Source organism: Takifugu flavidus, chromosome 21, assembly GCF_003711565.1.
Source record: "Takifugu flavidus isolate HTHZ2018 chromosome 21, ASM371156v2, whole genome shotgun sequence".
Classification (NCBI taxonomy): domain Eukaryota; kingdom Metazoa; phylum Chordata; class Actinopteri; order Tetraodontiformes; family Tetraodontidae; genus Takifugu; species Takifugu flavidus.
The window spans coordinates 9,173,333-9,199,338 of record NC_079540.1 but is presented as its reverse complement, the minus strand read 5'-3'; the positions used below and the strand labels follow the sequence as shown (position 1 = coordinate 9,199,338).

The following is a 26,006-nucleotide window of genomic DNA, read 5'->3' as shown; positions in this document are numbered from 1 at the left end:
AACGTCATTCTTTTAACACGGTGGTCGATGGCAGCTCTTTGAAAACATGTTTTAAAAGTTCTGCTGGATGGAAAAATCTAACAAAAAAGAGCCTCCAATTGCTTTATTCATATCAATCTATAAAGACTGGTTTCTAAAATATCCACATGCATTGAAATTCAATAAACCTCTAAAACAAAATCCTACATGGAAGAGAAGGAATCATATTTCTCATTTTGACATCAAATTCATGAACAAGTCAGAGGTTGTTTTTTTTTGTTGTTTTTTTTAAGTAAAACTAAAATTTGCAATGTGTTACGTCGGTGGAACTTTGTCCATTCCAGGGGAAAGAGGGGCCTATAAATGTGTAAATGTGCTCTTGATCCAAGAAGAAGTCAGAGTTTTACAAAGATTTATGGAAAATTATTCTGGGGGAAATTACCTGAAGGCCTCAGTAGAGAAGAAAATATTAAGAGTTCACTCTGGGAAAATAGTGATTTTATTCCAAAACATAAATGGTATGTCTGCCTATGTTGCCTCAATAACCATGTTTCTCAGGTTGTCATAACACCTGCAAGCATGTTGACAACCGCTGTTTTATGTCCGTTTCTATGAAGAAACAAAGAAATGGAGCAAGTGAATGTCTGCACGACACAAGATGTCTGCAGTGAAAAACACTTACACCTATAAAATCACTCAAGAATCCCGGTCAAAGCGAAACACCTGAACTTTCAGGGTTCAGACCCCCAGATTTACCCTCCCACAGCAGACATACCTGCACCCTGAAGTCTCTGATTCTCCTGTTACGAGTGGTGACTGGGCCCTGCTTTATGTACACGGGTAAAAACGACCCTCGGGGGACAAATAACACACTCTTAATCTGCAGTTTACTTCTACAGAGTATGTTCTATAAACTGTTAGTTTTGGAGGAATAAAGGAGTCACTACTTTCAAAACAAATGCATCAACGTAAGTATTGACAGGTCACCAGACGCTGCTTCGGTTGGAACAAGCGCCCCCTGCTGTTCAACAACTTCTTCTTTCATTACTTCCAGCTTCTGAGTTTTTCTTTCAGCAGAAAACTCCCCGGTGTGTCACACATCAAAGATCTTCTCTTCTGCCAGCTGGCGGTGGTCCTGGCAGTCCCATGACCGTCTGTTGATGCTGGGAAGTGAGGCAGTCGCCTCAGTCCCTGCCAGCACATGCAGGCAGCTGTTTTCAGCTGAACGCAGACCCTAAGAAGCCCCGGTTTACTGCGTTTTCCTTCATTTATCTGTTTTTAGTGGAAAGGTTAAAGTTGCCTTGTTGTGTCCAAGTTGATTACGGGCCCGGAGAAGAAAATGCCACAAAAATCCCACAGTGAGAAAGAAGTTTAGGAGAGGGATCCAAATACTTGACTAATATTTTCCAAAGGACATCAGGGTTAGATTTTTTTTTTTTTTGGAGGAGGTCAGGCTGCAGAGTTGTGTGCACACACACATGAGCTTCACAGAACTCGGATCTGTGTGGCCAAGTGCAGTTCTGGTCACCGTTTGGAGTCTGGCTGCTGAAGCCAGTTTGGAGGCCGATGAGAACAGTTTCCACCCATCCTGGTGATGACTGGTGACCCTAGTTATTAAAAGAGGATCTTCCTTTCTTCCTACCATTATGCACAACAATAGTGCCCCCCCCCCCCCCTTCCCCACCATTCTCAGGATGACAGACTGGAAAGCAATCAGACAGTTCTGTGATTACGGTCTGGAGAGAAGGGAGGGGACACCTGGGGAGAAGGACGGGCAAGTTAAAAGCACAAAAAAAGGGGATGGAAGAAGACAAGATTAGGGTGGAAATGAAAAGGAAGATAAGATCAGAGAAGAGATGGAGTCTGACTGTTCCTGTGGGAAAACAGTACGTTCATGGGCCACGATGAGAAAGAGCACAACCAACAACGTCCATTAACTCAAGCTTTAACACGTTTTATTACACGCTATCCCCATTGTTTTAAAAGAAAACCTCAACTACTTAACTTGAAACGAACCACTTTTAGATAACTTTTAGGAGTGCAAATATTCTTTGATGGGGCAGTTTCATCACATTCGTCTCTGCAGTTTTTAAAATTTGAATTATGTGCTGTCCTGATTTATTCACGTGGACAAGCATTACTATGGAAACTCTCCGCATTCGGCAGGTACAAGAATTTAGATCAACATAAACTGTCAAGATCCGTTGTTGTTGTTTTTGTTTTTGCGTAGACGAGTGATGTCGCCCCCCTGTGGTAGTACGAGAAACTGCACAGATCGTACAGGCACTTGGAGCTGTGATCTCAATAACTTCTGAAGAAAATGGTCAGCGTCCAGGTCGATTCAAAGTATTTCCTGCACAGTTAAAAATCTAGAACTATGTCTCCTACACGCAGCCAAAGCTCACAATGAAATGGATTTTTTTTTTATCCCCCGACTGCCAACAAAACAGGCCACATTCCGTTTTTTTTTTGTTTTTTTTGCATTCCGAAGCTCAGATATGAGCCAGCACTGTCTCTCGTGTGGTGGGCGAAGCATGACACACACACACACAACACACACACACACACACACACACACACACACACACACACACACACACACACACAGAAATAGATTAAAATAAGTTATTAACTTCAAGGATTTAAATGTGCTGGTGTCCAACAACGCAGTTGTCTTTCTAAAACGTATAAATAATTAATTGTCGCCAGATTCTCAACAGTAGGCCGGACTATTTCCAAAAGTGTCATATTTTACTGAAGTCCTCAGTTTGATGAGTTGGGAGTCAGAAGTCGAACCATGAACGCATCTGCGGAGAGGTGCTGCCCTCTACTGGAGAGACTTTGACTATTCATGGCGTTTCTGCGTGTTTTTGAGACAAAACGGGGGTAAAAAATAAAATAAAATAAAATAAAATAAAATAAACCTCAAGGTGGAGCAATCAGAAAAGCCATAGTCTGGTTCAAATCTTTTCTTAACTAAACGAGTCCATAGATCTCTGCAATTTTGCCCATTTGGCATGTTGGCGTTCACCCTTTTCTCTAAATAAAAACGCCAGTTAAAAGTCACGTTACAAATTTTTGGGGAGCCCTTTGGCGCAGTTTCCAAATTCTCCTCGTGATAGTGGAAGGACTTTATCACATGATGAAGCAGGGAGAAGATGCAGACACAGGCTGCCCGACTGGTTTTCGTGGATGCGCTGCGTCATGGCGCAATCTGGCACTCAGTTGGATGACAAAAACACAGACCATCGGATAGTTGAGTCATGTGCTACGTGATCACACGAAAGTTTTTAAGTTATTAGCCACCAAAAAAGGTCTAAATACAAACTTCTAGCAATGTAACTTTGCGATTTCGTTATATTTAATGAGATTTGACTTGCATTGACACGCTAGTACGACGTTGCGATGCCAGTACGCATGTTTCACTTCAAGCACGGGAAATTGAATTCGTACTTTATTTGTATAATAGGCAGTTTCTTTTTTTTAATTATCACAATAAACCACCAACATCAATGTTATACTGCAAAACACAGATCAATCATTTATTAACGGTGGTATATTTCTGTAACTCTCTGGTATTTAAACTGAGCTTTTCCCAAGTGACCTTTGGGCTCACACGAGCGTGAACATATGCGCGCGTTCCTCATGAGTTTCCTGCGCTCGGGAGGAAACTAATGAGGGATGAGCTGCGTCTTGTTAGGAAACGTCACATGTTTGTGCGCTCACATTAAATTAGGCGACATCAGGACAAATAAGGGAACGTACTGCGAGAACTGGACGAGCAGAGAGAAGGGCGAGGACTGTCCAGTAGGAAATCAAGTCCAGAATCGTCTGATTTTATTTTTGTTGCTGTGAGTGCGGAGATGGATGCGACCCGCTGCGTTTTCCTCCTGATCGGTGCCTCTTTTCTTTGCCAAGCAGATGGACGCAAAAGTAAGTGGCGTTTCTTTAAAGTTGGCTTCATTTATGTAATAAAGGTGAGAACAGATGACCAAATACCTTTAAATTTTCTCATGTGAGCCGTTGCCACTAAATAAACGATAAAGTCAGTTTTGAACCATGAGTTTATGGTGAAGCTTTGAGAAATCAGATCATCCGAGTTTGAGAGTTGCGCTCTAATTTATAAATTTATCAATTTATATAGATCGACACCTATTTGTCAAGGCCTTAGATGATTAGCAAACATTCTATTAAAATTATTAAAATCCCTTAAATTGACATTTATTTTTGACTGCCCTAAATTAATTATGCCAGTACTGTTGAGCTTTTAAAAGTATTTGACCACCCCCCAGTGCAGGGCTTACCGTATATTTAACACTTTCTGTTTCAAATATAGTATTTTAGATGAAAGTTAATCCCCCCCACCCACATCTCATAATTGCTGTACAGTGTGCCACACCACTGAAGGAGTCGGATGATTCTCATTATCGTTCCCTTTGAAAACCATTGGAAAAGAGAGGCTTTACTGGAGTTGCCGTCTCTTTTCCCGCCATCAGGGAATCTTTTCAGCCTCTGTTCAGGGATTCTTTAACTGGACTTTCTTTCACCTGCAGCATTTGGTGCCGTTTTTCCCCACAAACACGATGCATCAAACAAGTTTCCGTTCCCCATTCCGCCAATTCCTGGCTGGGACCCTGACACCAAACCATGGGACGATTATCTCTACCCCCCACTGAATCTAAATGCAAATGAACTGACGCGCCACCACAGTGAGTCGCTGAATTTCCTCTGGATTTAGATTTTGGATGTTTTGCTTTACCTGAAACTTTTGCGCAGGTAAGCCGAAGGTCCACCTGACCAGCGACAGTCCAGCCCTCAACGGTTCTTGCGTCACCTTCACCGCCAAACTGGAGTATCCGCCGTGTCAGAAGGAGGACGCCAACGGGGACCTGGTCTGGGATGAGCACTGCGAGGATGGTACGGAGCTGGAGGCCTCAGGTGCTGTCAGAGCCCAGCCAGGCCACGCCCCTCAACACCATCACCTCATCAAAACAAACATAAACCCAAGTAAATATGCACGTTAGGAAATGACATCATCAGAACCGTTTGTTTTTCTCCCTTCTCTCCGAGCAGCCAATGGGCAGCTCCGTTCTGGCTACGTGTACAACTGGACGTCCTGGTTGGATGATTACGGCTTTGGAAAGTGCCCGGACGTCAAGAAATGCAACGTGTTCCCAGACGGGAAGCCCTTCCCTCAGAGCAACGACTGGAGACGCAAGAGCTACGTCTACGTCTGGCACACCATGGGTGAGACCGCGGACCACTTCACCTTTTCTTTATTACGTGTTACATTCCCGTTCGTCTCCTCCCGATTCCAGGCCAGTACTACGAGACATGCGATGGCTCCTCCTCCAGTGTGACCATCAACACCACCAACATCCCTCTGGGAGCAGAAATCATGGAGGTCATGGTGTACAGGAAAAGGGAGCGCAGGAAGTACAGTCCTCTCAGTGTGGACAACACGGTTTTCTATGTGACAGGTGGAGACACATTTGACCCTTTTTATCTACAGAACCAAGAGAATTCAGAATTCATTAGTCTCTCACACCTTTTCCCAGACAAGATCCCCGTGGCCGTCCACATCTCCCAGAAGGCAGCGGTCAACCAGTCGGAGAACGTTTTTTTCCGCGGCAAGGACGTGGTCTTCAGAGTCCATCTCCACGACCCCAGCGGTTACCTGAAAACGGCCGCCGCCCTCGACTACATCTGGGACTTCAGGGACGGCAACCAGCTGGTGACGCACCGCAACGTGACCACGCACACCTACAGCCGGCTGGGCACCATGAACGTGAAGCTGGTGGTGGAGGCGGCGTTCCCGGTGGAATGTCCACCCACCTCCGCCCCCTCCACAGGTACTGAGAGAAACTTAAATATGGACACTGCAGGACAATCCAAGGGCCCATGGTTGACATGGCCTTTGCAAATAAGGTGACCCTGCGAGGAAGCCCCCCCCCCCCCCAAAGGACACCACTGTCTTCATGACAATGCTGGTTTTTGTTCCCAGTTTACTAAAAGCAAGTTCCTCTTTTCAGACAGCAGCTAACCTACCGACAACCAGGCCGCGTGAACACATTTCACATGACGGGTTTCCTGATCTGTCGTGTTCGAGTTAGCAAAGGAAAATTACTTGATCGGAACGGTCGAATCCGCTCCCGACATTTCCTGTCCACAGAAGCGGTTTTATGTGATGAAAGCATTTTTGTGTCCCTCCAGAGATCCCCACTCATGCTGTCACCATACGTCGGGACACCACCCAGGGTGAGTTCCATGAGGTGACCAACAAACAGGAAATTCATACCTGACAGGGACCAAATATTGATACACAGGTGCATCACACAGATCTGTTTTTGCCCTCCCCCAGGACAACTCAGCACCAGCCAGGCCTCGTCTACCTCTATCGCCTTAACCACAGACTCTTTGCCATCCACCGTTGCCAGCGTGACCCCGGAGTTTGACCCCACCACCCGGGCCTGGCTTCACATCAGGCACCTCAGGAGCCAGGAGTGTTTCCGATACGCCCACGGCACCTTTTCTGGCAACATCACCATAATCGGTGGGTGGAGACGCTAAATTCATTCAACGCTAAAACTAAACTGATTTTTAGCGGTTATTTCTCCCCCGTCTGCTCTCCAGAGCCCCCGTCCTCACTAAAGAGCGAGCCAAAAAGTCGCATCGTGGACGTGTCGGCTTCCCGCGTGACCCAAACAGACATCAGCTTTCGGGTGAAATGTCTGGGAAAGTGAGAGCATTATAGCTTTAAGCATAAACGCTACCACATTTATTTTAAATACCTCACCCCCCCCCCACTGAAAGCAGCTCTGCATTCATCTTTAACACATCTTTCCCTTCTTCCCCAGCATCCCGGTCTCGGCCTGCACCATCGTGTCGGACCCCAGCTGCACCGAGGTGCAGGCGGTTACGTGCGACGACGTCCCGCCGTCTTCATTGTGTGAAGTGCACCTGCGGCGGCGGTTTGCGGAGCCCGGCACCTACTGCGTCAACATCACCCTGGAGGACTCCAGCAGCATGGCCCTAACCAGCACCACCGTCACCATCAACAAGTCCCAGGATGCACCTGGTTGGTCATTTCTTCCCATCTATGCATGGTCAGAGTGTTTAGCATGTAGAAAGGTGACGTCCTGCTTGTGTCCCTGTAGCGTCCAGCGGCTCTAACGCCGCGGTGGCGCTCTCCTCAGCTGCTGCGCTCATGGCGGTCTTTGCGTTTATCGCTTATCTGATGTGTCGGTGAGTAATCTGGACTATGCACCAATTTAAAAAACAAATCCATTGACGAGAACCCACGTATCAATATTTCCCTCTGTTCTCCAGGCGTTACAAGGTGTACCGCCCCATTAGGGGGCCACTGTTGGACAACATGCGCTGCGGTGGGGTCAGGGGTCGTGTGGTGCATCTAAGGGAGACGCTCTTCCCCTCCAGGGAGGAGAGCCATCACCTGCTGACCGAGAGGCGTCCCGTGTAGGCTCCTCAAGACGCTGCAACGCCGTTCCGACCTTTTTAGTGAGAATACTAACCAAATGAAAGATTAGCTAATGAAGGCTCTAACGGTGCCGTTTTGTGGCAGAGATTTTAGCAGAGTGTTGGCGTCTTTCAAACCAATACCCTTACGAATTATTAAAGGGGTTCTAAGTGTTTTGGCCAATCATTAGAAAAGAGGGTAAATTTGCAGCTGTCTGGTTGTTACGCCAAGAATTGTTTGTGCAACTGTCCAATTTTAGTTACTCACTTCTGACTCAAACCAATCAATTTTTGCCCAAATGCTTTGGACGAATAAAAATTGAAAATGATTAGAATGGCAGTGTATTTAAACATTACAAAAATGCAATCACCAATGCTTTCAAATGAGAAATGCATTTAATGATTACACAACACAGCAGGTCTCCAAAAATGCCATGAAAAAAAAAATAAAGAAAACGAACCTTTCTTTCTTGGCACCACAAAAGTCACCACCGCATTTGCGTAATCACCGATCGGACAACGAAAAAACAAAGAGAACTTTTTTTTTTCTTTTAATTCAGAGGCATTTGACAAGTGGAGCTGTGTGTGTGTGTGGGGGGGGGGAGGGTGAAGGGGCACAAGCATCTTTGCAGAAAGGGAGAAGGAATCATGCCGACCATAGATCATATTTCCAAAGATTAAAAAAAAAAAAAAAAAAAAAAAAAAAAAAATTCCAGTCCCTCTTGCTGCACATGTCATACCAAGAGACGTTCCACACTACAGCCAAGAAAAGCTAAGAAGTTACTAAAAGAATTAGCAAGTGAGTGTAGCATTAAAACAAAGACATGACTTGTATCTATTTTGAAGTCTTAAATCAGAAAACAAAAAGGCCTTTTTTTTTTTAAACTGTATTTTCTTAAACTACTGAATGCAAAAATAACACGTGATTTGACCTTTTCCTCCACAAAAAAACCCAAGCAAAAGTTCAATACATGAAAGCCACACCACCAAAATTAGAAAGCAGAAAGATGTTTTTCCATTTAAGCCAAAAAGAGCAGATAGTTGGTTTTAATCAAAGAGGAAAAAACTGTTTCACTTTCAATTATTCTGTCATTTTTAAACAGCACATGATTATTTTTTAGTTTTAAATGGGGGAAAAAAATGATGCATCAAGGGCGGTGGGGGGGGGGGTAATTTCTAACAAACAGAAGAATGCCTCAACTTCAAATATGCATCTAAAGAGGTAGATGAAAACAAACTGGAGGAGGGGGGTGGTGGGTGGGGGGGTAGTCTGGCTGGTCGGGAGGATGAGTTAAGTGTCACTTGTGCCCCTCAGCGCTGTGTTAGGATGGCGTGCCCGTGCCGACAAATGTTCCAGGGTGTGTGGGGGGGGACTGAGGTATCGGTGCGCACTGGCACTCAGTGGGGGCAGGGGCGAGGGGGTGCTTAGTGCCACAACAACGGCCAACCCGATCCCCGACCCCCTCAGCTGAGGTAGACGGCGTTCTACTGTGGAAGCATGGGTACACTCAAGCACGTTGACCACAATCAGCGTATTTACATTCAGCATGAAGAGACAAATGACGTAAGAGTTTTGGGTTCCAAGAGGCTTCGCTCGCCCTCTTCCCGGTGGCGTCTGCAGGTTTCTGGAGATCCTTCACTTAAGCCGTCTTTCTATTGCGCAAAAACAAAAACAAAAGTGTCCATCTGCGACTCCCCCTGCCCACACCATGCATGCGTGCACGTTAACGAGTTGATCTGGCTACAAGGGTCACTCGGAAATGAGGAACCTCGCCCTGACGACAAACCGAAGCGGCCTTGGACCGTGCAAAGACACTTGTTAAAGGTGGCAGATGGTCCGGGGACAAGACGAAAATAAAGGAGGAGACAATGCAGGGCAGCTTAAGACCGCTGTAGTCCTCGCTACGCTACCCCGACAACAGCCGTCCTAAGGCCGGGGCAAAAAAAAAAAAAAAAAGTACCATTAATAACATCGATTCCAAAACTAAATGGCATTGCTGAAATTATGCACGGTTGGCATCAACTGCATGTCAGAGTTGGTTTGTAATTTTCAGAAGATGGTGGACCCTCAGGGGAAATACAGACGAGTTTCGATACTCCTGTCAGCCGCCAGCTGAGGGGGGCGCCAACTCTCGGCTCCGGGGCTGCTATGTACAAATAGGCTGTATGTACAGGGTCAGCTCAAGTCGTGCACACACATGAATAATGCCACCTAAAGCACCAGAGTTGAAGGCAAGGTCAGTTGGCAGCTGACCAAATTTTTTTAATTTTCTTAAAAAAATAAAAATGTTCAAAGACTATCAGCTTTATAAAGTATACAAAATACCACAAAAGCAAAATAAAAAAAAAAAAAGGAACATTTTTTTTCATATATATTTATATATAATCATTTTTCTCTTCTGAGGTACTAGATCCTGAGGTAGTTAAGTAAAATGCATATTAAATTGGTTTTCCTGGGCAGCAGCATTTAGTTTCTTTAAGTGTCAGTCATGGCACTGCCCTCACCTCTAAATATATATATATTCATCTATTTATATAGGTCTATTTATAAAATGCATCCAATTTTATAAAATGCCACTATCGTTACAAGGGCAGGACGCCCAATATAATCCACCCTTCAGGGGGTCCTGTTGTGAAACAAGATTCTTTCCCCTAAACACGGCCCACCCTCTGAGCCAACCCTCCCCCAAAATAAACCTGTCAGTCCAGACCTGGACCTCGACAGCAATGCCTTCCTTTCCACAGAAAAACTCATGAGAAAGCTTCACCAACCAAACACGGAAAAAAACTAAATATCGAATCAACCAAAACATCTCAGGTCCGGTTTGAAGTACCACACCGAGGAGGTGGCGGGAGGGGAGGGGTTCTGTGTGACTTTTTTTGTTGCTTTTTTTTCCTTTTAAAGAGTAAAACAAGGGGGGGGGGGGGGAGAGAGAACAAAAACACACCCATGGTGGGGAGGAGAGCGGTTAAGGGGCGAGTACACGTGAGGGCAGGTGACGTCGTTGGGAGCCCTCAGAAGCACATCCTCAGAGATGCAGAGAGGCGAGGTGGGTAGAGTTGAGAGGCAGCGGGTTCAGCCACACCTGAGACAAGGAGGGGGGGGGGATGTTTGCCGAGGTTCCCGGGAACCTTTGACCCCTGAGATGAGCGTTACAACCCCTTGTCTTGTTCTTCTCCCACTGGACTCTGCTGCATCTGTCCATCTGTCGAGTCTTCCGGCAGATTCAGTCACCGTTCCTCCAGGTCCGCTGGATCTCTACTTCCTGCGGGGCAGTGGAGTTTGGGCTCCAGGCGCGGGCTTGAGCTGCTGCTGCCTCCTCACCTGGGCCAGGATCTCCTGAATCTTCCTCTGGGCCAGCTGAGGAACAAGAAGCAAATGAGATGAATCAGATCCCAGCACAAACCTTTAAAAGGTGTCTTAGCGGAATACCAGGATTTACAATGACCCAACGACAGATCCAGGAGCAAGATTTTAGCTCTCATACTTGGTAAAAGACCAACAATGTTCAGTTTCGATGGCTGCAACCACGTAGATTCCAACGCTGTAGTAAATTCCACACAAATACGCAGCTCATCCATAAATTTTGCTTCATATAGGACCAAGAACAGCAGTTTCCTGCAAACCTCAGTCAGTGGATTATGAACCTAAATACAATTTCCCCCACCTGTCCCTAATTTATTTAGACTTAAAGAGGTTCGGTAGAAAAACCCCTTTCAGAAACACACCTGGCATGCAAAGAAGTGTCCGATGATCTTGACTATAACCTGGTCCTTCTCGTCAGGTGTCTGGTCCCTGGGCACCACCACCTCAGCACAAGTCAGGTTCTGCAGCTCGTTTACCTGCAACCAGGAGAGCGACAACTTGAGAAGACGATTCGTCTCGTTTCCACAGTCGTTCCTTCACACGCAGTCACCCAGTCAGCGAATGCTTTACCGTTTTGCCGCCCTTCCCAATGACTCGCCCGGCAGCAAAGGAGGGAACTTTGATGTGAGCCTCCAGCTTCACCTCTTCCTTGGGCCCAAAGAAATTCTCTTCTTTTAGCTTCCCGAAGATGCGACACTGAGCCTGCAGGTGCATAGTAGAGAACATGAAATGTGCCGCTCTTCAAATCAGGCCTACATTTAAATTTGATGGGAGACCTTAAACTGAGCCTCCGGAGGGCCAACGATGATGACCATCCTATGTTTGGGATCCATTCCTTCTGCAGGGGCAATCTGAAGGACAGCAGACCGGCAGTGTTAAAAATCTTTCCGGTTTAATAAGAGCAGCTCAATTCGCACCTTGATTGACGCTCCAGCAAAGTGCGACAGCTGTTTGATGTGTTGGCCCTGCTTCCCGATGATGGCCCCGACGGCGAGCGTTGGGATGAAAAGGTGCACCGTCTCCGACTCTGGGTTTCCCTGCTGCACACAAACACGTTAGCACGTTAGCAGCAGATCGCACACACGCAGCGCCGCCGAACGCCTCGCAGACTTCCATCCAGCCAGCTAGCACCAAACCTAAGCACCGGAGGGCAAGTCTACCATGAAGAGGTATCACAGATGACGCTCCTTCAAATGGAAAAACCTTGCAGAATTTTGCAGCTCGCGTCCAGCAATTACAACTATTTTTTTTATTTTAATTTTTTTAGAAACCTCACTCAGCTCTGATTTGAGTGGGACCGATCCCTCCATTCCGTTCACCGACACTTATTCGGCGCCAGGGAGAAACCCTGGAGGCTTTTCCCTACAGTCACCACGTGACGGGACAGAATACTGAACACTTGGACAGGTCACCAGTCCGTCCTCACGAGGGCGAAACAGCCTCAAACACAAACTGTCACCAGTTGTACTAATGCTCATTGGGAGACACTAGTGTTTCTCCATGAAGGGTGGGTCGTTCATATTAAAACCACATTCCTACATCTAGTCTATGTTAAAGCATCAACACTGACCCCACAGCGAGCAGCCACAAGCCGTGCAAAGCACTTTGACGGGTGACTTACAGCGAGGGGCTGGCTGCTCGCCGGCATCATAGAAGCCCAAAGTGGCCCCTCAACCCCATAAGGACTGCACTAAGGAAAAAAGAAACATGACACTCAAGACTTTACTGTGTTGTAGCGACAGCAATCTGCCCCACGTCTTGCAGCATCTCAGCTTCAGGAGCTTGTCCTGACCAAAATATACACTCAGCAGTAAGCATCAGCAGGAACGGAGGCCAACTCACGCCGAACGAGTATCCGCCATGGGCTCCTGGAGGCGGGACGCTGGACATCGAGGGACCCATGCCCGGCGTGCCGCTGGGAAACAGACCCAGAGCGTTCAGATTTAAGCCTGGAATTAAGTTGGACTGGAGCTGCAGAGACATTTGAACATTTCTATTAAACACTGAGCATCAACTGGTCACAATTCCAGCCAAAAACCACATAAATACGAGCAACAGTGACATTTTTGGCTTTTGCTTTACTAAGAATAAAGTTTAATGGGGGAAAAAACCTCCCACCACTTACGTTCATAGCAGCCACGTCACTCTCGTAAGCTTCCCTGATCTTCTTCATCACCTCCTCTTCGGCTCTTCCGCAGTTTTCGATGGCGCCCTTCACCGTGATGGTCCTCTCTGGGTTGTACACAGTCAAATCCTGCAGCCTGGACACAGGAGCAGGGGGGGGGGGGCGGATGAGGTCAACTCAGTAACGGCTGCACGTCCCATCAAAGGAGCGGAGGCGTCTTACGATGATATCGTGATCTTGGTCCCCGTGTCCTGTTCAATTTTCTTCAGGTTGCGTCCTTCCTTCCCAATTAACCGACCGACAAAGTTGTTGTGGACCAGTATCTTCAGCGGGATCTCCTCGGTGCTGCACGAGACGGAGCCACATGTTTAACGCCATTCCGGTCAGCCCGATTTGCTGGAAGAACATCTACTCACAACTTCGTGTCGATGGCCTCCTTCTGCATGATCTCCATGATGGTCCTGCAGGCGTTGGAAGAACCTTCGGGCGTGGAGTGAATCGTGATGGGCTTCTCTGCCGCGCCTGCGTTTTCCTTCCGGTGGATGTCGATCCTGCAGCAGAGGAGAAACACCTTTGGTCACAAATCTGTCTGCATCATGACAGATTTTTTGGATGAAAGGATTCACAGGAGTCACAAATGTAGAATAAACCCTTGTAAAATGTTCCTTAACCAGGCTTAGAAAACATTTGGACCAAGTTGGTGCTGCAATTTCCTGACCGAACGTTTCCAGATACAAAATAACCTACAAGATACAACTTTAGAAACGAGCTTATATGCACTCCTATTCTTATAGGAGCAGAGGCACTAAGGTCTGAAGTGAGACAGCAGATGGGTCCAATTAAACCATTTCATGGAATAAAAGAATGAAGGTTACAGCTGAAAACTCTAAATTCTCTCTGCAGCACCAGGGATAGGATTTATTGAATTTGAAGGTCTACTTAAGCTCCGTTAAAATACGGCCACGAATACAATGTGGGCCTGTAATAGTTGACCCGAAAATTTGAATCTTCTGCCGACCGATGGAGAACAGCTCCAGCATCGCTCTGGAACTTTTGGGGAAATTAATCAGGACTTAAACAGTCAAACAGCCTTTAAGCGCCCAATTCGGCTTGTTTTTATTTTACCGTTGGCACGCCAACCAAAAAAAAATAAAATAAAGCATTTCAAGACTTTAGGAGGTCGAGATGGTTTTTGAGAAACCGTTACGCCAGACTACAAAAAGCCCAATCATCAACCACAAGGTGGCAGAAAAGGCTGGTGTTAGCAAAGGAGCTGAACGTCTTCCTTTGAGTCTTCATTCAAAAAGGATGGCAGCAGAGATTCAGAAGCAAAGGTCGGAGATGGAATCTACACACTTTCACAACAATGCGGGAAATATTTGAGAAAGCCGGTAGACATTTGAGGATGAAACGAAAACATACGCGCTTCTTTAATGCCGGAACCGTCCCGAGGGCACGATGCTCATCAGCTGGATGTAAAGCTGAAAGCACAACGTGGAACTTTGGAATGCTGAAGGATTCAACAGCGTGGCCACATGGACAGCGAGACGAAGCGCCGCGACACCGAGCTAACGTTATCTGTTGTCAGAATATCCCAGACCGGAAGGAAGCTAAAAATGTAGCAACTTATTTTTAGCCAGTTACTAAAGGTTTACAGCATTTCTAGGGTATCAACAGCAAAATTACCTGCAGTTATAAGATAATGAACCTATATTTGGTTGCTTTTTGGAACCATTCTGTGCATTGATGTTTGCATACATTATACCCAGTTTCATTTCCTCCCATTTAGATACAGCAGCATTGCATTGTAGCATGGCGCCCTGAACTCCGTACTTACTTTGAGTGGGTCTGTTTGGTTAGGTTCCGAATAGTGTCTCCCTGCTTGCCGATAATGGCCCCCACAAACTGCGTGGGCACCAGCATTCGCAGCGGGATGTCCGACTGCACCTTTGGCCGGGCACCCAAGCTGGGCGAGCCGGACCGTGGGGGTCCGCGGGCGTTAAAGCTCCTCCTGCCACCCTCTGAAGGACCCTCAGGGCTGGCCGTCTCATCCGGGATGTAGGACACCTTCAACGCATAGTTCTCCATCATATATCCGTTCAGCTTCTCCATCGCCCTGGGGGACAGCAAAGAGGGTCTGGCTCTGCTCACTGCACAGGATTTACAGGCAGGTACATTTGTAAACTTCAGTTTCTTCCCTCCCCCCCCCCCCCCCCACCCCCTTTGTCTTGACCACCAGGCTGATGCTGGTAATCATGCTGTTCATGCCTTTCAAACACACGCTATACCTCCAACAGGTAGACGTAGCACTCGTCCTGTGTGTGAACATGCTGGGCTGGACATGCCGTCTCCAGGATTTAGAAGTAATTACACTTGGGGCCTCCGTCAACCATTTTAAAGCAACAAATGTATAATTTGTGGACAACAGGGGGCACCAAATGCCTAATTTACCATTTACACCCCTTCACTTGAGACACACACACACACACACAACCCCCAAATGTTTTGGCATGAGGAAATCAGCAGCATTTAAATGCTAAAAACTAAATAGAATAAATAAATAAAAATACTCACAGCCTGGTTTGGTCCTTGGCTGCATATCGAACATTAACCACCGCCGTCTCTGTGTCAGTGTTTACTGTGGGAGAACACACGTCAGTTCACAGCATCACAACTTAACACCAGATGCGGCTTTTAAAAACAGCTAAATATTAGGGGTTAAATGGAGTCGGGTCGATTTTTTTTCCATTAAACCACAACAGTTTTACAGGAAAGATTCAATTCCACTCAAATTGCACAATCAGCAAATGTTTTTAATATATATATATATATATATATATATATATATATATATATATATATATATATTATATATATATATATATATTATATATATATATATATATATATATATATATACACCCAAAATGTAAACATTTACCTTGTTCACAGCTCTCTACTGTTCCATACTGAGCTAGCATTCCATCCAACACCTGAATGAAGGGGAGACATTAGAGCTAAACCAACTGAATTCCTAACACATGGATAAATCAAAATTCTCCCTCTGAGAACAAGTTATTGTAAAGAAAAAATAAATGGAAGAGCAGTAAAATGTTAAAGATATTTAACATATAGCTAGCAGAGCACTCAAAGGAGTCGCATGTCTAAATCTGGAGACTATTGAGTTCAAGTCCGATGTGACCAAGTGTGTGTGTGGTGGTTTGGGGGGGGGGGGGGGGGGCTTCCAAGCCAAGACATCCGATCATGCTTAGTCAAAGGCAGGGACACACTCCCCAAAAAGCTCAACCCCACTTTCCAGCCAACAGGAGGGTGTTCCAGCTCCTCGTTACTCAAAACCGGCCTCCCGCCTTTCCGCCGTCTCCGCTCCCGACAATTGGCTGCTCCGGGAGAGGAGCCGCCATTCGCTGGGCGGCAGCAGCGCCCACCCATCTGGTGGAGCCGGCCAATGAGAATCCGGGCCAGGCAGGAAAGGGTGGGGTTCGCTCCAGCAGGAAGCGACGGCTGGGGGGGGAGGGGTATGAGCTCATGCTACACATTCTGTGAATCAAGAGCACATGGAAGGAAGGGGAAACGGTCCAGGCCCACCCACTCACTCACGCTTGTGTACGTCGCACTGATTCCAACTGAAGACTACACCCCCACACACACACACGCACTGACCTATTGTCTTCACCTGACAAGATAGATTCAAGGCCTCTGACAAAGGCTCCTATTCCATCCTATTGTTAGATTTCAGCTCTCTGAACATACACACAAGGAAGGCAGGAGGGAAGGCTGTGGCGGAAGGACACGCGTGGGCAACAAGCCCACAATTAAACGCCAAGTCCGTCTCTGGCCATTTGCTCACAGCGAGTGAGCAAAGCTAACATGTTACCGCCATATTTTTTTAACCGGATCCTCAGCTTGTCACATGACATTTCTGTGATATTTGTCAAACTTTGAGGCTGAAAATTACAGTATGTGACGCCGACACCAAGTCTTTCAAATTAAAGGCTCATCACCTGCAGAGAGGAGACACGCAACGCACAAAACGTGGCCGTTGCTCCGCACCTCAACCAAGTGTAGCGGCGGCGTGCGGCTCGTGTTGTGTAAGACACGAAGAAGCACCGTCATAACTTGCAGTCGAATTCCAGACGTGAAGACGAACGTTTCCCACAGTCGCTCTCATAAATATGTATCAGAGGCTCGTCCAACACAAGGGAAGCGGCTCCAGCAACACAACCTTGTTCACTGTGAAGTTCAGCTCAATCTAAAACACCAGCAACTTTCATTGAACATTCCAAGAATATAGGAGACGTCGATGAAATGTAAACAGCCGACACTTGTGGCATCTGACAAATCAGTGAGGGCAGATGGGATCATACAATCACTGTTACACAATCAGTGGCCTTAAATCACACAATGATGGAGCTTATCGGACAACTTACTTTGCTATGACGCGTTTGCAACCAAAAAAAAAAAAAAGAACATGGTCTCTGAATAAAAAGTAAATCGGTATTGATGTCAGGAATTACTTCTGAATTTTTTTAATTTATTTTTTTAAAAGATAGCACTTTTGGGATTATATTGAATTGTGGTTTTTTTTTTCCCCTCCTCGCCACAGTTTGGCCAAATATATTTTTGGATTTCTAGGAAAAATACATGAATAAAAACTAAAGTTGTGCAACTTCAAGTACATGTGACCAGTGCTGGCAACACCATGACTCTACAATTAAGTCACATGTTTCCATAAATCAGACGCACATCAATTCAAAACAAAGACTTTGCAAACATGCCAGAGACACACACACACACTTTCCCCTCCCTTTCATGCAACATTAACAGACAAAGACAGAACTTTTTTTTTTTTAATGCCTGTTTACCGAGGGATGGCCTGACAGCCCGTTTCCCCACAAACAGCATCAATTGTGCCCAACAGATCCACCCTGAAATCATTTCTGCTCCACCAGTCTGAGCTCCATCTGCTCCTCAGTACGTGAACCTGAACCGCTGTCACCGCATTCAGAGGGGGTAAATCATCAAGCACCCCATAATAGAAACCCAAAAGAAGGTAAGGGGAAGGTGACTCTAGACCCCTGAACAAGAGCCTAGCTGGGAATCCTGATAATGGGCCACCCTGGAAGCAGTTAGCAGCCTGTTAGCACTCACCTCCCACTGCATGTGAGGCGGGATGTTCCTGATCTGCAGCTTACAGCTCCTGGAGAGAGAAGAGAGGGAGAGAATGGGATTGAATAAAAGGGAGGGAAGGAAGTAAAGAGGGGAAAGGAGGAAACGGTGGACAATGCCGAGAGATGAGTGGAATAAAAATGATCAGTAAAGTTGTTTCCGTTTTAAATATATTCACGCGTGCACACAGTGGGTGGAGAAAATGGTGGATTTGATACAGGAAGGCACAGGGTCATGCAGAATAGTCCACATATGACATAATTTAGATAAAAGCCTGAAGCTACAATGGTTGAACAATCACAATAGAGACACACGGTGTCACTCAAATACAACCATTAATCTGAACAGCTCAGAATCACTGGTGGTCAACTACAGATGGGCAGATGCAGATTCTAGTCCTGTTGAGAATCCGGGAGCTTCATAGGCTTTGTTTCAGCAGAAAGATTGGGGGCCTGATATTAAAGCGGCCATTCAAATGACGCCAAAGACAGACTAAAGGAAATGAGACCTATAACACAACGAACTGAAATAACCAGGATCTCCAGTTAAGGTTCATAGATTAGGAAAAAATCTTATCAATTATAGCGATTAAGAAAATGGGCCTAAAATTCCATTTCTCTGTAAAAGGGAAGGTTATCTGTTATTTACCATTCCAACCCAGCGTTAACATTTCTTTAAATTTTAAATAAAACTTGGCATGCTCTAAAAGATAAATGCGGTAAATCTTTTAAAGTTAGCACATCGGACTGTGCACATTTTTTATTATTATGCCCGTTTATCCAGTTCCTTTTGCAGCGAGTAACCGCACTAATGTTCCACATTACTTTTTTGTTGGAGTTTAAGAGTCAAGAACTTCATAAATAGTAACTGCTGCTGTAAATAACGCACAGGAGACCAAGAAAAAAATAAATCCTGAATTTTGATTTTTGTAACTGGTAGCAAAGCCGACTAATTCCAATTCACTCGCGTAAATAGCATGTTAGCCTTAGCTAACTACAGCAGCACGAGCACAGTGGAAACGTGGAGGTCACGAGACTACGCAACTTGTGAGTCACAACTGCGCCTGCATGTGCAAACTGGATAAAAATGTAAGGAAGCGTAAAGGCCGTGCTAAGGTCCCTCCCTGTTGGCACATCAAGAACAAACTTCACATATAGCTCCGAAGCTCCTCGTGCACCTGAAATGTTCGGCCGGTACCAAAACTTTCTAGACACCATTTTCTGTCACTTTCCAGCTGAAGAGGTGCATTACTGCCACAAATCATGCCGCCACCCCCCCTCCCCAAGCTGCTAAGTGACACCTTAAATGCAGCTGGCCCGCTACTAGTGGCCATTTTCTATTTTGTGGTGTCGAAAATAAACAAGCACTTCTAAACCGACTAAGCAAAGACAAAGGGAGGGGTAAGAGGGCAAAGATTGGAGTGCAGACGAGAGATCTACGCAGCAAAACCTGCCACAAATGAGCAACAAGAGGCAAAGCACTTGAAATTCCTTGGCTTCGTCCTTTCACCGTAAAGGCAACACCAGCCCATTAACATATTTAAGTTGAACCATTACGAAACTGTGCAAATTGGACAAAAGATTCCCAACTAAATTTCCAAGAGGAATTTCAGCCCTTTTCCGGCCCAGTGTGCCATTCCTGCCTGATCCGGCCCCCTCTCCCTGTACGTTGTGTACGCTCTGCATTGCGGTGGGAACGCCATGCGAAATGTGCAAGCGCACGAGGCACTTCCAGGATAACGTATAGCCCTACACACAGAACTCAGCTAGGCTATGGGGTGGGGGTAGTATACATTCCAAGTCCCCAGCCTTTGATTTTTTTTTTTTTTCCCCTCCCTTTTTTTCGTGGGGGGGTGCTAGCTCTGTTTCAGGCAAGGGTAACAAGGGCCCTCTCTGCCCCGTGGGGGTGGGGCCCCCGTTTCCATGGACACCAATAAGTCCACTAACAGGAACATGGAGAGTGAGGTTAAAAGTGGGAGGGGGAGGGCCAGGAGTAACTGGGGTTTGGCTCATGTGATGGCCAGGAGAAGGCTGCGTTCCTTATGTGCTTAATAATGAAAATGCCATAATGTTCAGCCCAAAAAGCGGGTGTTTGAAGACGCAGGATGAGGCGGCGCCACGCCGTTACTTGTTGTCCACGCTTGCAGGAACGCAACACCGTCAGGGACAGCGAGGGACCCGCGGATGTGCTCAGCCGTCATCCAGAGCCAGCGCCTCCGCAGTGTGCAGGGGTTATGAGTGAGTGAACTCGCGCGGCCTGGTTTCCGCTGCCCCGTCACAGCCTTTACATACACGCCGAGCGGCCAATGAGCTACAGTCAGCACACGTGTTTGGAATTCCCTTCAAGAACTCCAGCGAGTCCACCATCAGAAATTAATGACCCGAGTTCCACCAGGACAACTGCTCACTTGTCCACGTTCCAAGAGAGAAAACCAGAGAATTTGTTTCAAACAAGGGGGCATATTTGTATTCCCGATACCACCCCCCCCCCTTGCCTTTGCCAAAAATGGGTCTTTTTTTTTTGCAGGTGGGGCCCCACGGTTACTCCATGACCCAGAATTCTGACGACAAGAGGCAGAAAGTATCGAAACGGCACCAAATTCCATCTGCACCATTGTCTCAATTTACAGATGCGTTTTTGCAATTAAAAACTTTGCAAGAAGCCAAAAATACCAAACTCAAAGCAGCAAATATGAAGATAACAAAAAAAAGGCCACGTGGAGTTAAATGCAAAGAATTTCCAGCAGAAACTGCGTGCACAATGACACTTATGCGTCCATTTAATATTAAAACGTGCTACTAAAGAGCTAAATACATTTAACTCTTTTCAAAACACGGCACAAGAGAATAGACGTCATTTTTAAAAACACACGATTCAATTATAAAAATTGTCAATGCATTTTAACCAAACACACCGACACAGGCTGTGCTCAATCTCAGATTTTTATTTTTTATTTTGATCATTTCCACTTTATTTACATGATTCATCAGGATAAAAAAGTGCAAGCTGCTGTCAGGAGTGTGTGGGTGTCATCTTTAAATGTCATGGGGGGAGAAAAAAAAAAAACAAACAGCAATGTGCAGACGTTTTGGGGTAAGTCACGCAAATTTAGCTAAAATGGCTGAAATTGTAATTCAAAGAATTCATGAGCAAAGCCTATTTTACTGGACGGGTGCTGATAGCAACAGATGCTATGAAAAGACGTAAAGCCAGGCGGCCATGTTTTAGCAGATATGCACCAACGTTATGACCATTCATCCAATTCAGATGAGCCCTCGATCGCCATCTTGTTGGCCATCTGCTGCAGCACTTCCCCTTCCTGCCAGGTTCAAAGTTTAAACCGCGGTGATTGGTCCCCATCCCCAGTTATTTGCAGGTTTGGAATGCAGAGGGCCACAGCCCCCTTCCCCCACTCGTACAAGTGTGTGTGTGTGTGTTGAGTCTATAGCCTGAATTTTGCTCCCATCTTGTTCCAGTGTTTTAGGTTTTGTTTTGTTTTTTACAGTCAGGGTGAAACTCGACTCTGCTTCGGCCAACAAAGCTGGCTGCACTGGAAGCTCAACCCCAGCAGTGGAGGGGAAGCTGGAGAAGGTCTCCAGGTCTGCTGGAGACCACCGGCAGATCACCTGGTGTATCTGAAGGAGCTGCAGTGTTGATCTACCCGCTAGCTGACTGGTAAAGCTTGTCACAAGCTGTAAGGGCATTTTGCGGCGAAATACAAGAATAAATGTTCGTAAAGACACTGTGTCGGGAGGTTCTAAAATAAATACGATTGATTAAAACGTAAATTACAATAAATTCTCTCTTCGATTGCGTAAAAAAACGCATTTCCTCCCCCACACAAATCAGTCCACATTTTGCGTAATTCTACCAGCAAACTTGAGGGGGGGAAAAAAATTAGCAAGCGAGGTAATTTAGAAATTTAATTCAGGAAAATTTACAGACATGACCGAACAGCCTCACCCACATAAAGATCGTAAGCAACGCCAAGAGGCGCATGATACAACGTCCTTGGCGCAGATTGCGCACACCTTGCGAACACAGACTACTGTCCAGCTCAGGGGGGGAAAGCTACATTTCAAAAAACACACCAGGGTCGGTCTCCACCCGAGCATTTCCGTGACCTGGGCCCCCAAAACACCTCCCAACGCACACGCGTTTGGGAGTCCATCTCATGCAACAGCCGCACAATGTGCAGAAGAGGGCGGAAGCAGGCGGAATGACGGGCAGATCCTTCTCAAATGGACGACACCACAAGGCCTGTGCGCCTTCAAAGCAGCGTGCTACCACCGTGCACGGCTCCCAGCGAGCCTGGAGCCCTCCATGTCAGCTGGGCGAAAAGCTATGGTGGCGAAAACAGACATGTGCTCCCAAAAAAAAGAGGCAAACACACGATTTTGGAACACGAGGAGGAGGAGGAGGAGGGTAGAGCTATAGACGAACCATACGCCCCCTTTTTATTTGACCCCTTTCTTAAAAATGACATTAAAACTAAATTACAGTGCGCATACATACACACACACACACCACACACACACACACACACACACACCGTTAAGAACAGCAGCAAACGCCAGTTGGTGGAAAATGGCTTCTTCTGAAAAAGTCCCAAGTCCCACGAGTTTGACCCGAGCATCATAAAATAAAACTCGACCTACCTTTGACGTTTCGGGACCGAGTGTTCCACTTCGAGAACTTTCCCATGAAGTTCAACTTTACCTACAAAATAAAAAATAAAATAAATGAAAAATAAATTCAGTAAGTGTGGTGTGTTCTTTGACCTCCCGAGGCAGAGCTCGTGGCTGCATTTAAAGCGCTTATTTTAAGTTTTAATGCCCGTTTTATGCAACTTGCTGCGCAAGCAAAACGCATGCAGTTATTTTCAATACGGCTATTTTCCTTTATTGAAATAAATCAGGACGCAGGAACCAAACGGGATTCTGCGTCAATTCTTTCGTGTTCAGCACGAAAAATCCCAACTTTGGTTTCGTTACTAAACCATATTGACCGTAAAGCGTAATGCAAGTTTAGTGGTACCGAACCCTGTTAAAATATACGTCTAAAAGGAGCGGATGGCGGTGTGGTTTACTCTGGCCTACATTTGACCAACGTTTAAACCACCTGGTTTGTAACAATGGACGAAATGGCTTCACAATAAAGCCAACGGAGGAGGCCCGTAGTTTGCAAACTAGACCAGACCTCAACTTGGTGTTTTAACGGGTTAAAGCAGCAACACACCGCGGCCCCGGCTTCCCCATCGTGCCAAAGTGGGCTGTGAGATAAAGCTCACAATGAGGTTCACTTCACGGCGTCCACAGCGCCGTTGTGCCCCCCCAAACCTGCGCCAGCGAAGCCCAAAACACTCCCGGCCGTTTGGGTTGAATACACACTTTTAAAATGTACGAAACTGAAATTGACGGAGGAAGCCCGTTAGTCGGGACCCACGGTGTCAAAAGGCCAAGCAAAGGTTGCGGGGGAAATATTGCTTTGCGACACCCCCGCCGCCACCGCCACCCTACATGGCTGAAGTAGAGGCAATTTCCACAATAGCAGCAGTTCGTGCGTCTTTTCAGATCATCACTTTTCACCCCCCCACCTCGCTGCCTTCCCCCCCCACCACCACCACCCCAACCCCAACCCAGCTCACCTGAAAGAACATCAATGGCCTTCATAGCAGCTTTCTCGTCCGGGCAATCCACAAACGCATAGCCGGTTTTGACAAGAAATGGACCACTGTGCGGAATCTTCCACTGCTCAAAGATAGTTTCGAAGTCCTGCTCGCTCGCCTCGGCGCTCACGTTGCCGATGTATAGCTTATTCATGTTCTGCGCTGGAAAAGGGGGGACAATCGTTGCGCTGAAGGAGATAGTTCTTTGCTTGCGCAGCTGTGCAGTGTTTGGAGCCTAAATCGCCTTTACTACTACGGAGTGGCTGTGGCGTGCCTCCTGGTCGTTGTAGCCACAGATAGATTTAAACTGGCAGCCTCACAGTGCGCTCGCTCTCCCTCGCCCCTCTGTCTCTATCGCGCAATAAATAAATGCTCAATTATTAATCTCGTCTCTCCAAACGATGGCGGGCTGGGTGAAAAGGAGGAGAAACTACTTTGTGTCTTCCTCCAAACCCCCTGGCAAAGAGACAGAGAATGTCACACACACGGTAAGGCTGGCGCCCGCCTCTGACTCCACTGCCTAGAATAAGAGGAAGAAGGGGGGAGAAAAAAAAAATCCGCTGCTATTCCGGCTTTTTTGAATGAGCCACGTGTTCAAACTACAAATCAGCCCACACGTGAGGAATCCCAATTGCTCAATTAAGTGTTTGGGATTGGGGAAAATTGCACGGGAATCTGGGGTGGGGACAGCAGAGGGGGGTGGAGAAAAAAGGAGGGGGAGCGTGGATTGGCGTTGGGGGGAGAGAGAAAAAAAAAACCCGGCGATCTGTGTGCGTAAAGGGATTCCGTGAGAACCTAGTGTATCTTTACTAGAATCACATTCTGTGCCTTTTCCTGCAAACCCTGGATTCTGATTGGCCGGTTGGAGAATAGTAAGACGGCGGTGCGCTAACGCACGCCCATGGCGGGGAGACGCTGTTATTGCGGGGCTTTTGCGCACGGCTGCGATAAGTGCGCAACGCTGATTGCACGGGAGCACGGAAAGGGGGGTGGGACCAATCAGAAATGATCAGTTAGTATACTGTCACTAACTGCTAAATTGCACATCTGATCTATCTGAGATTTTGGATTCCGGTGGAGACCCTCCTCCTCCTCCTCCTCCTCCTCTGAGCAACATGGAAGTGACACGTATTACCGTTCACATGACGGCATCCATGTTCTTCCACAAGCTGTGCCCGCCTCAAACCCAAAACGCAGAATCCAGCAGGCCTGAATGGGGTGGCTGACACATAAAGTGGCAGCGAAGGGGGGGGTGAGTCAAAAGTGTGCCGCCACATGTTTTCTCCAACTTTCGGGGCGTATGGCAGAGCGAGGAGGCCGTGAGCATGTGGACAGAAAGCACATGGCCAACGTTCTCCGCCATACCTCCTGCGTGGCCTTGCATTAACTGGGGGAGGGAAGGAATGGTGGGAGGGGTCTCCAGCTCACAGGCTTCTGCCTGTCTGTCTGTCCGCCTGTCTGTCTGTCTTAGGGTTGTTTTGATTATATGCATTAAACAATACGAACCTGGTGTGTTGATTCCCTATAAGAGCTCAACTTATTCTCTTCATGCTATGAAAGTCTTTGCGTGTGATTGATGCACATGATGCATTATAATTTAGAATATGGCTTCCAAGTTTAATGGCCTGCATAACAGGAACAAGGAGGTCAAATGAAAAGTCTTAATCCCAGAGAATTCTACTGTTCAGGCTACAAGGAAATATGAAGGTAGCCTGATTTACATATTACAACTTTCATATATAATATTAATTATCAGTGCATGTCTTTGCAGTTGACATCCCAGTATTTGTCATTCAAACTGTTGCATAGGGGGAAAGTTGATAAATCACAGTTGGTGATGTTTAAACTGTCACTGTCAGTGAAGAGCCACGATTGGAGCAGACGTGATGTGTCGCGTCCCCCGCGTTGAATGGGCCCATAGGTGTGGAGAGAGCCGGCGACAAAGCCAGTGTTGGTTTAGTGCGCCCTTCGGCCACTGGCTCGGACTGGGGCCACGGCTCTCTCGGTGGGTTCACCCCTCTGCTGCTGCGCAAACACAGCGAGCCGTGTGATTGGTCGGGGACGCCGTCCAATCACAAGCCTCCATGCCCGCTCCGCAGGACCGCTGCTGGCTCGGCCTCAGCGCGCTCATTCATTGGCTCCTCGGCTCGAATATTCTATATGAATCAGCGCGCCAGTTGTGCGTTTTTCCCGTGCTTCCTCTG

General features: G+C 46.7%; 2 protein-coding genes across 6 annotated transcripts; one reads left to right on the top strand and one right to left on the bottom strand.

Annotated features, from left to right (window-relative positions):
- The first annotated feature begins 3,677 nt into the window (after positions 1–3,677).
- Positions 3,678–7,784, top strand: gpnmb (glycoprotein (transmembrane) nmb). 2 transcript variants are annotated; one of them, XM_057020009.1, is made up of 12 exons: positions 3,678–3,912; positions 4,533–4,688; positions 4,756–4,896; positions 5,053–5,226; positions 5,298–5,459; positions 5,538–5,831; positions 6,193–6,237; positions 6,341–6,532; positions 6,613–6,718; positions 6,837–7,057; positions 7,137–7,224; positions 7,309–7,784. In XM_057020009.1, exons 1-12 carry the CDS (start codon positions 3,843–3,845, stop codon positions 7,457–7,459), a joined length of 1,800 nt encoding a protein of 599 aa, XP_056875989.1. In that variant the 5' UTR covers positions 3,678–3,842; the 3' UTR covers positions 7,460–7,784. The 2 variants fall into 2 exon arrangements, with proteins under 2 accessions (XP_056875989.1, XP_056875988.1); XM_057020008.1 differs by having other exon boundaries at positions 4,756–4,917.
- Positions 7,785–7,832: 48 nt separating this feature from the next.
- igf2bp3 (insulin-like growth factor 2 mRNA binding protein 3) lies at positions 7,833–24,507 on the bottom strand. Of its 4 annotated transcripts, none has more exons than XM_057020011.1 (16): positions 23,782–24,507; positions 22,793–22,853; positions 18,117–18,165; positions 15,889–15,940; positions 15,522–15,585; positions 14,785–15,063; positions 13,364–13,498; positions 13,170–13,292; positions 12,948–13,083; positions 12,665–12,793; positions 12,444–12,512; positions 11,740–11,862; positions 11,599–11,673; positions 11,393–11,524; positions 11,185–11,298; positions 7,833–10,816 (listed from the first exon to the last, which is right to left on the bottom strand). In XM_057020011.1, the coding sequence occupies exons 1-16, from the start codon at positions 23,954–23,956 to the stop codon at positions 10,715–10,717; spliced, it is 1,818 nt and encodes a 605-aa protein (XP_056875991.1). In that variant the 5' UTR covers positions 23,957–24,507; the 3' UTR covers positions 7,833–10,714. The 4 variants fall into 4 exon arrangements, with proteins under 4 accessions (XP_056875991.1, XP_056875992.1, XP_056875994.1 ...); XM_057020012.1 differs by having other exon boundaries at positions 11,740–11,859; XM_057020014.1 differs by lacking the exon at positions 12,444–12,512 and having other exon boundaries at positions 11,740–11,859; positions 23,782–24,506.
- Between the last annotated feature and the right edge of the window lie 1,499 nt (positions 24,508–26,006).

Excerpts from the sequence above, each read along its gene's own strand:
- gpnmb (XM_057020008.1), top strand. The coding sequence starts at position 3,843 with ATGGATGCGACCCGCTGCGTTTTCCTCCTGATCGGTGCCTCTTTTCTT. Across the intron at positions 6,238-6,340 it reads ACGTCGGGACACCACCCAGG|GACAACTCAGCACCAGCCAG; the intron begins GTGAGTTCCATG and ends GCCCTCCCCCAG. Across the intron at positions 6,719-6,836 it reads CGGGTGAAATGTCTGGGAAA|CATCCCGGTCTCGGCCTGCA; the intron begins GTGAGAGCATTA and ends CTTCTTCCCCAG.
- igf2bp3 (XM_057020011.1), bottom strand. The coding sequence starts at position 23,956 with ATGAATAAGCTATACATCGGCAACGTGAGCGCCGAGGCGAGCGAGCAG. Across the intron at positions 12,794-12,947 it reads GTGACGTGGCTGCTATGAAC|CTCCAGTCCAACTTAATTCC; the intron begins GTAAGTGGTGGG and ends ATGTCTCTGCAG. Across the intron at positions 12,513-12,664 it reads ATGGCGGATACTCGTTCGGC|TGCAGTCCTTATGGGGTTGA; the intron begins GTGAGTTGGCCT and ends TTTTTTCCTTAG.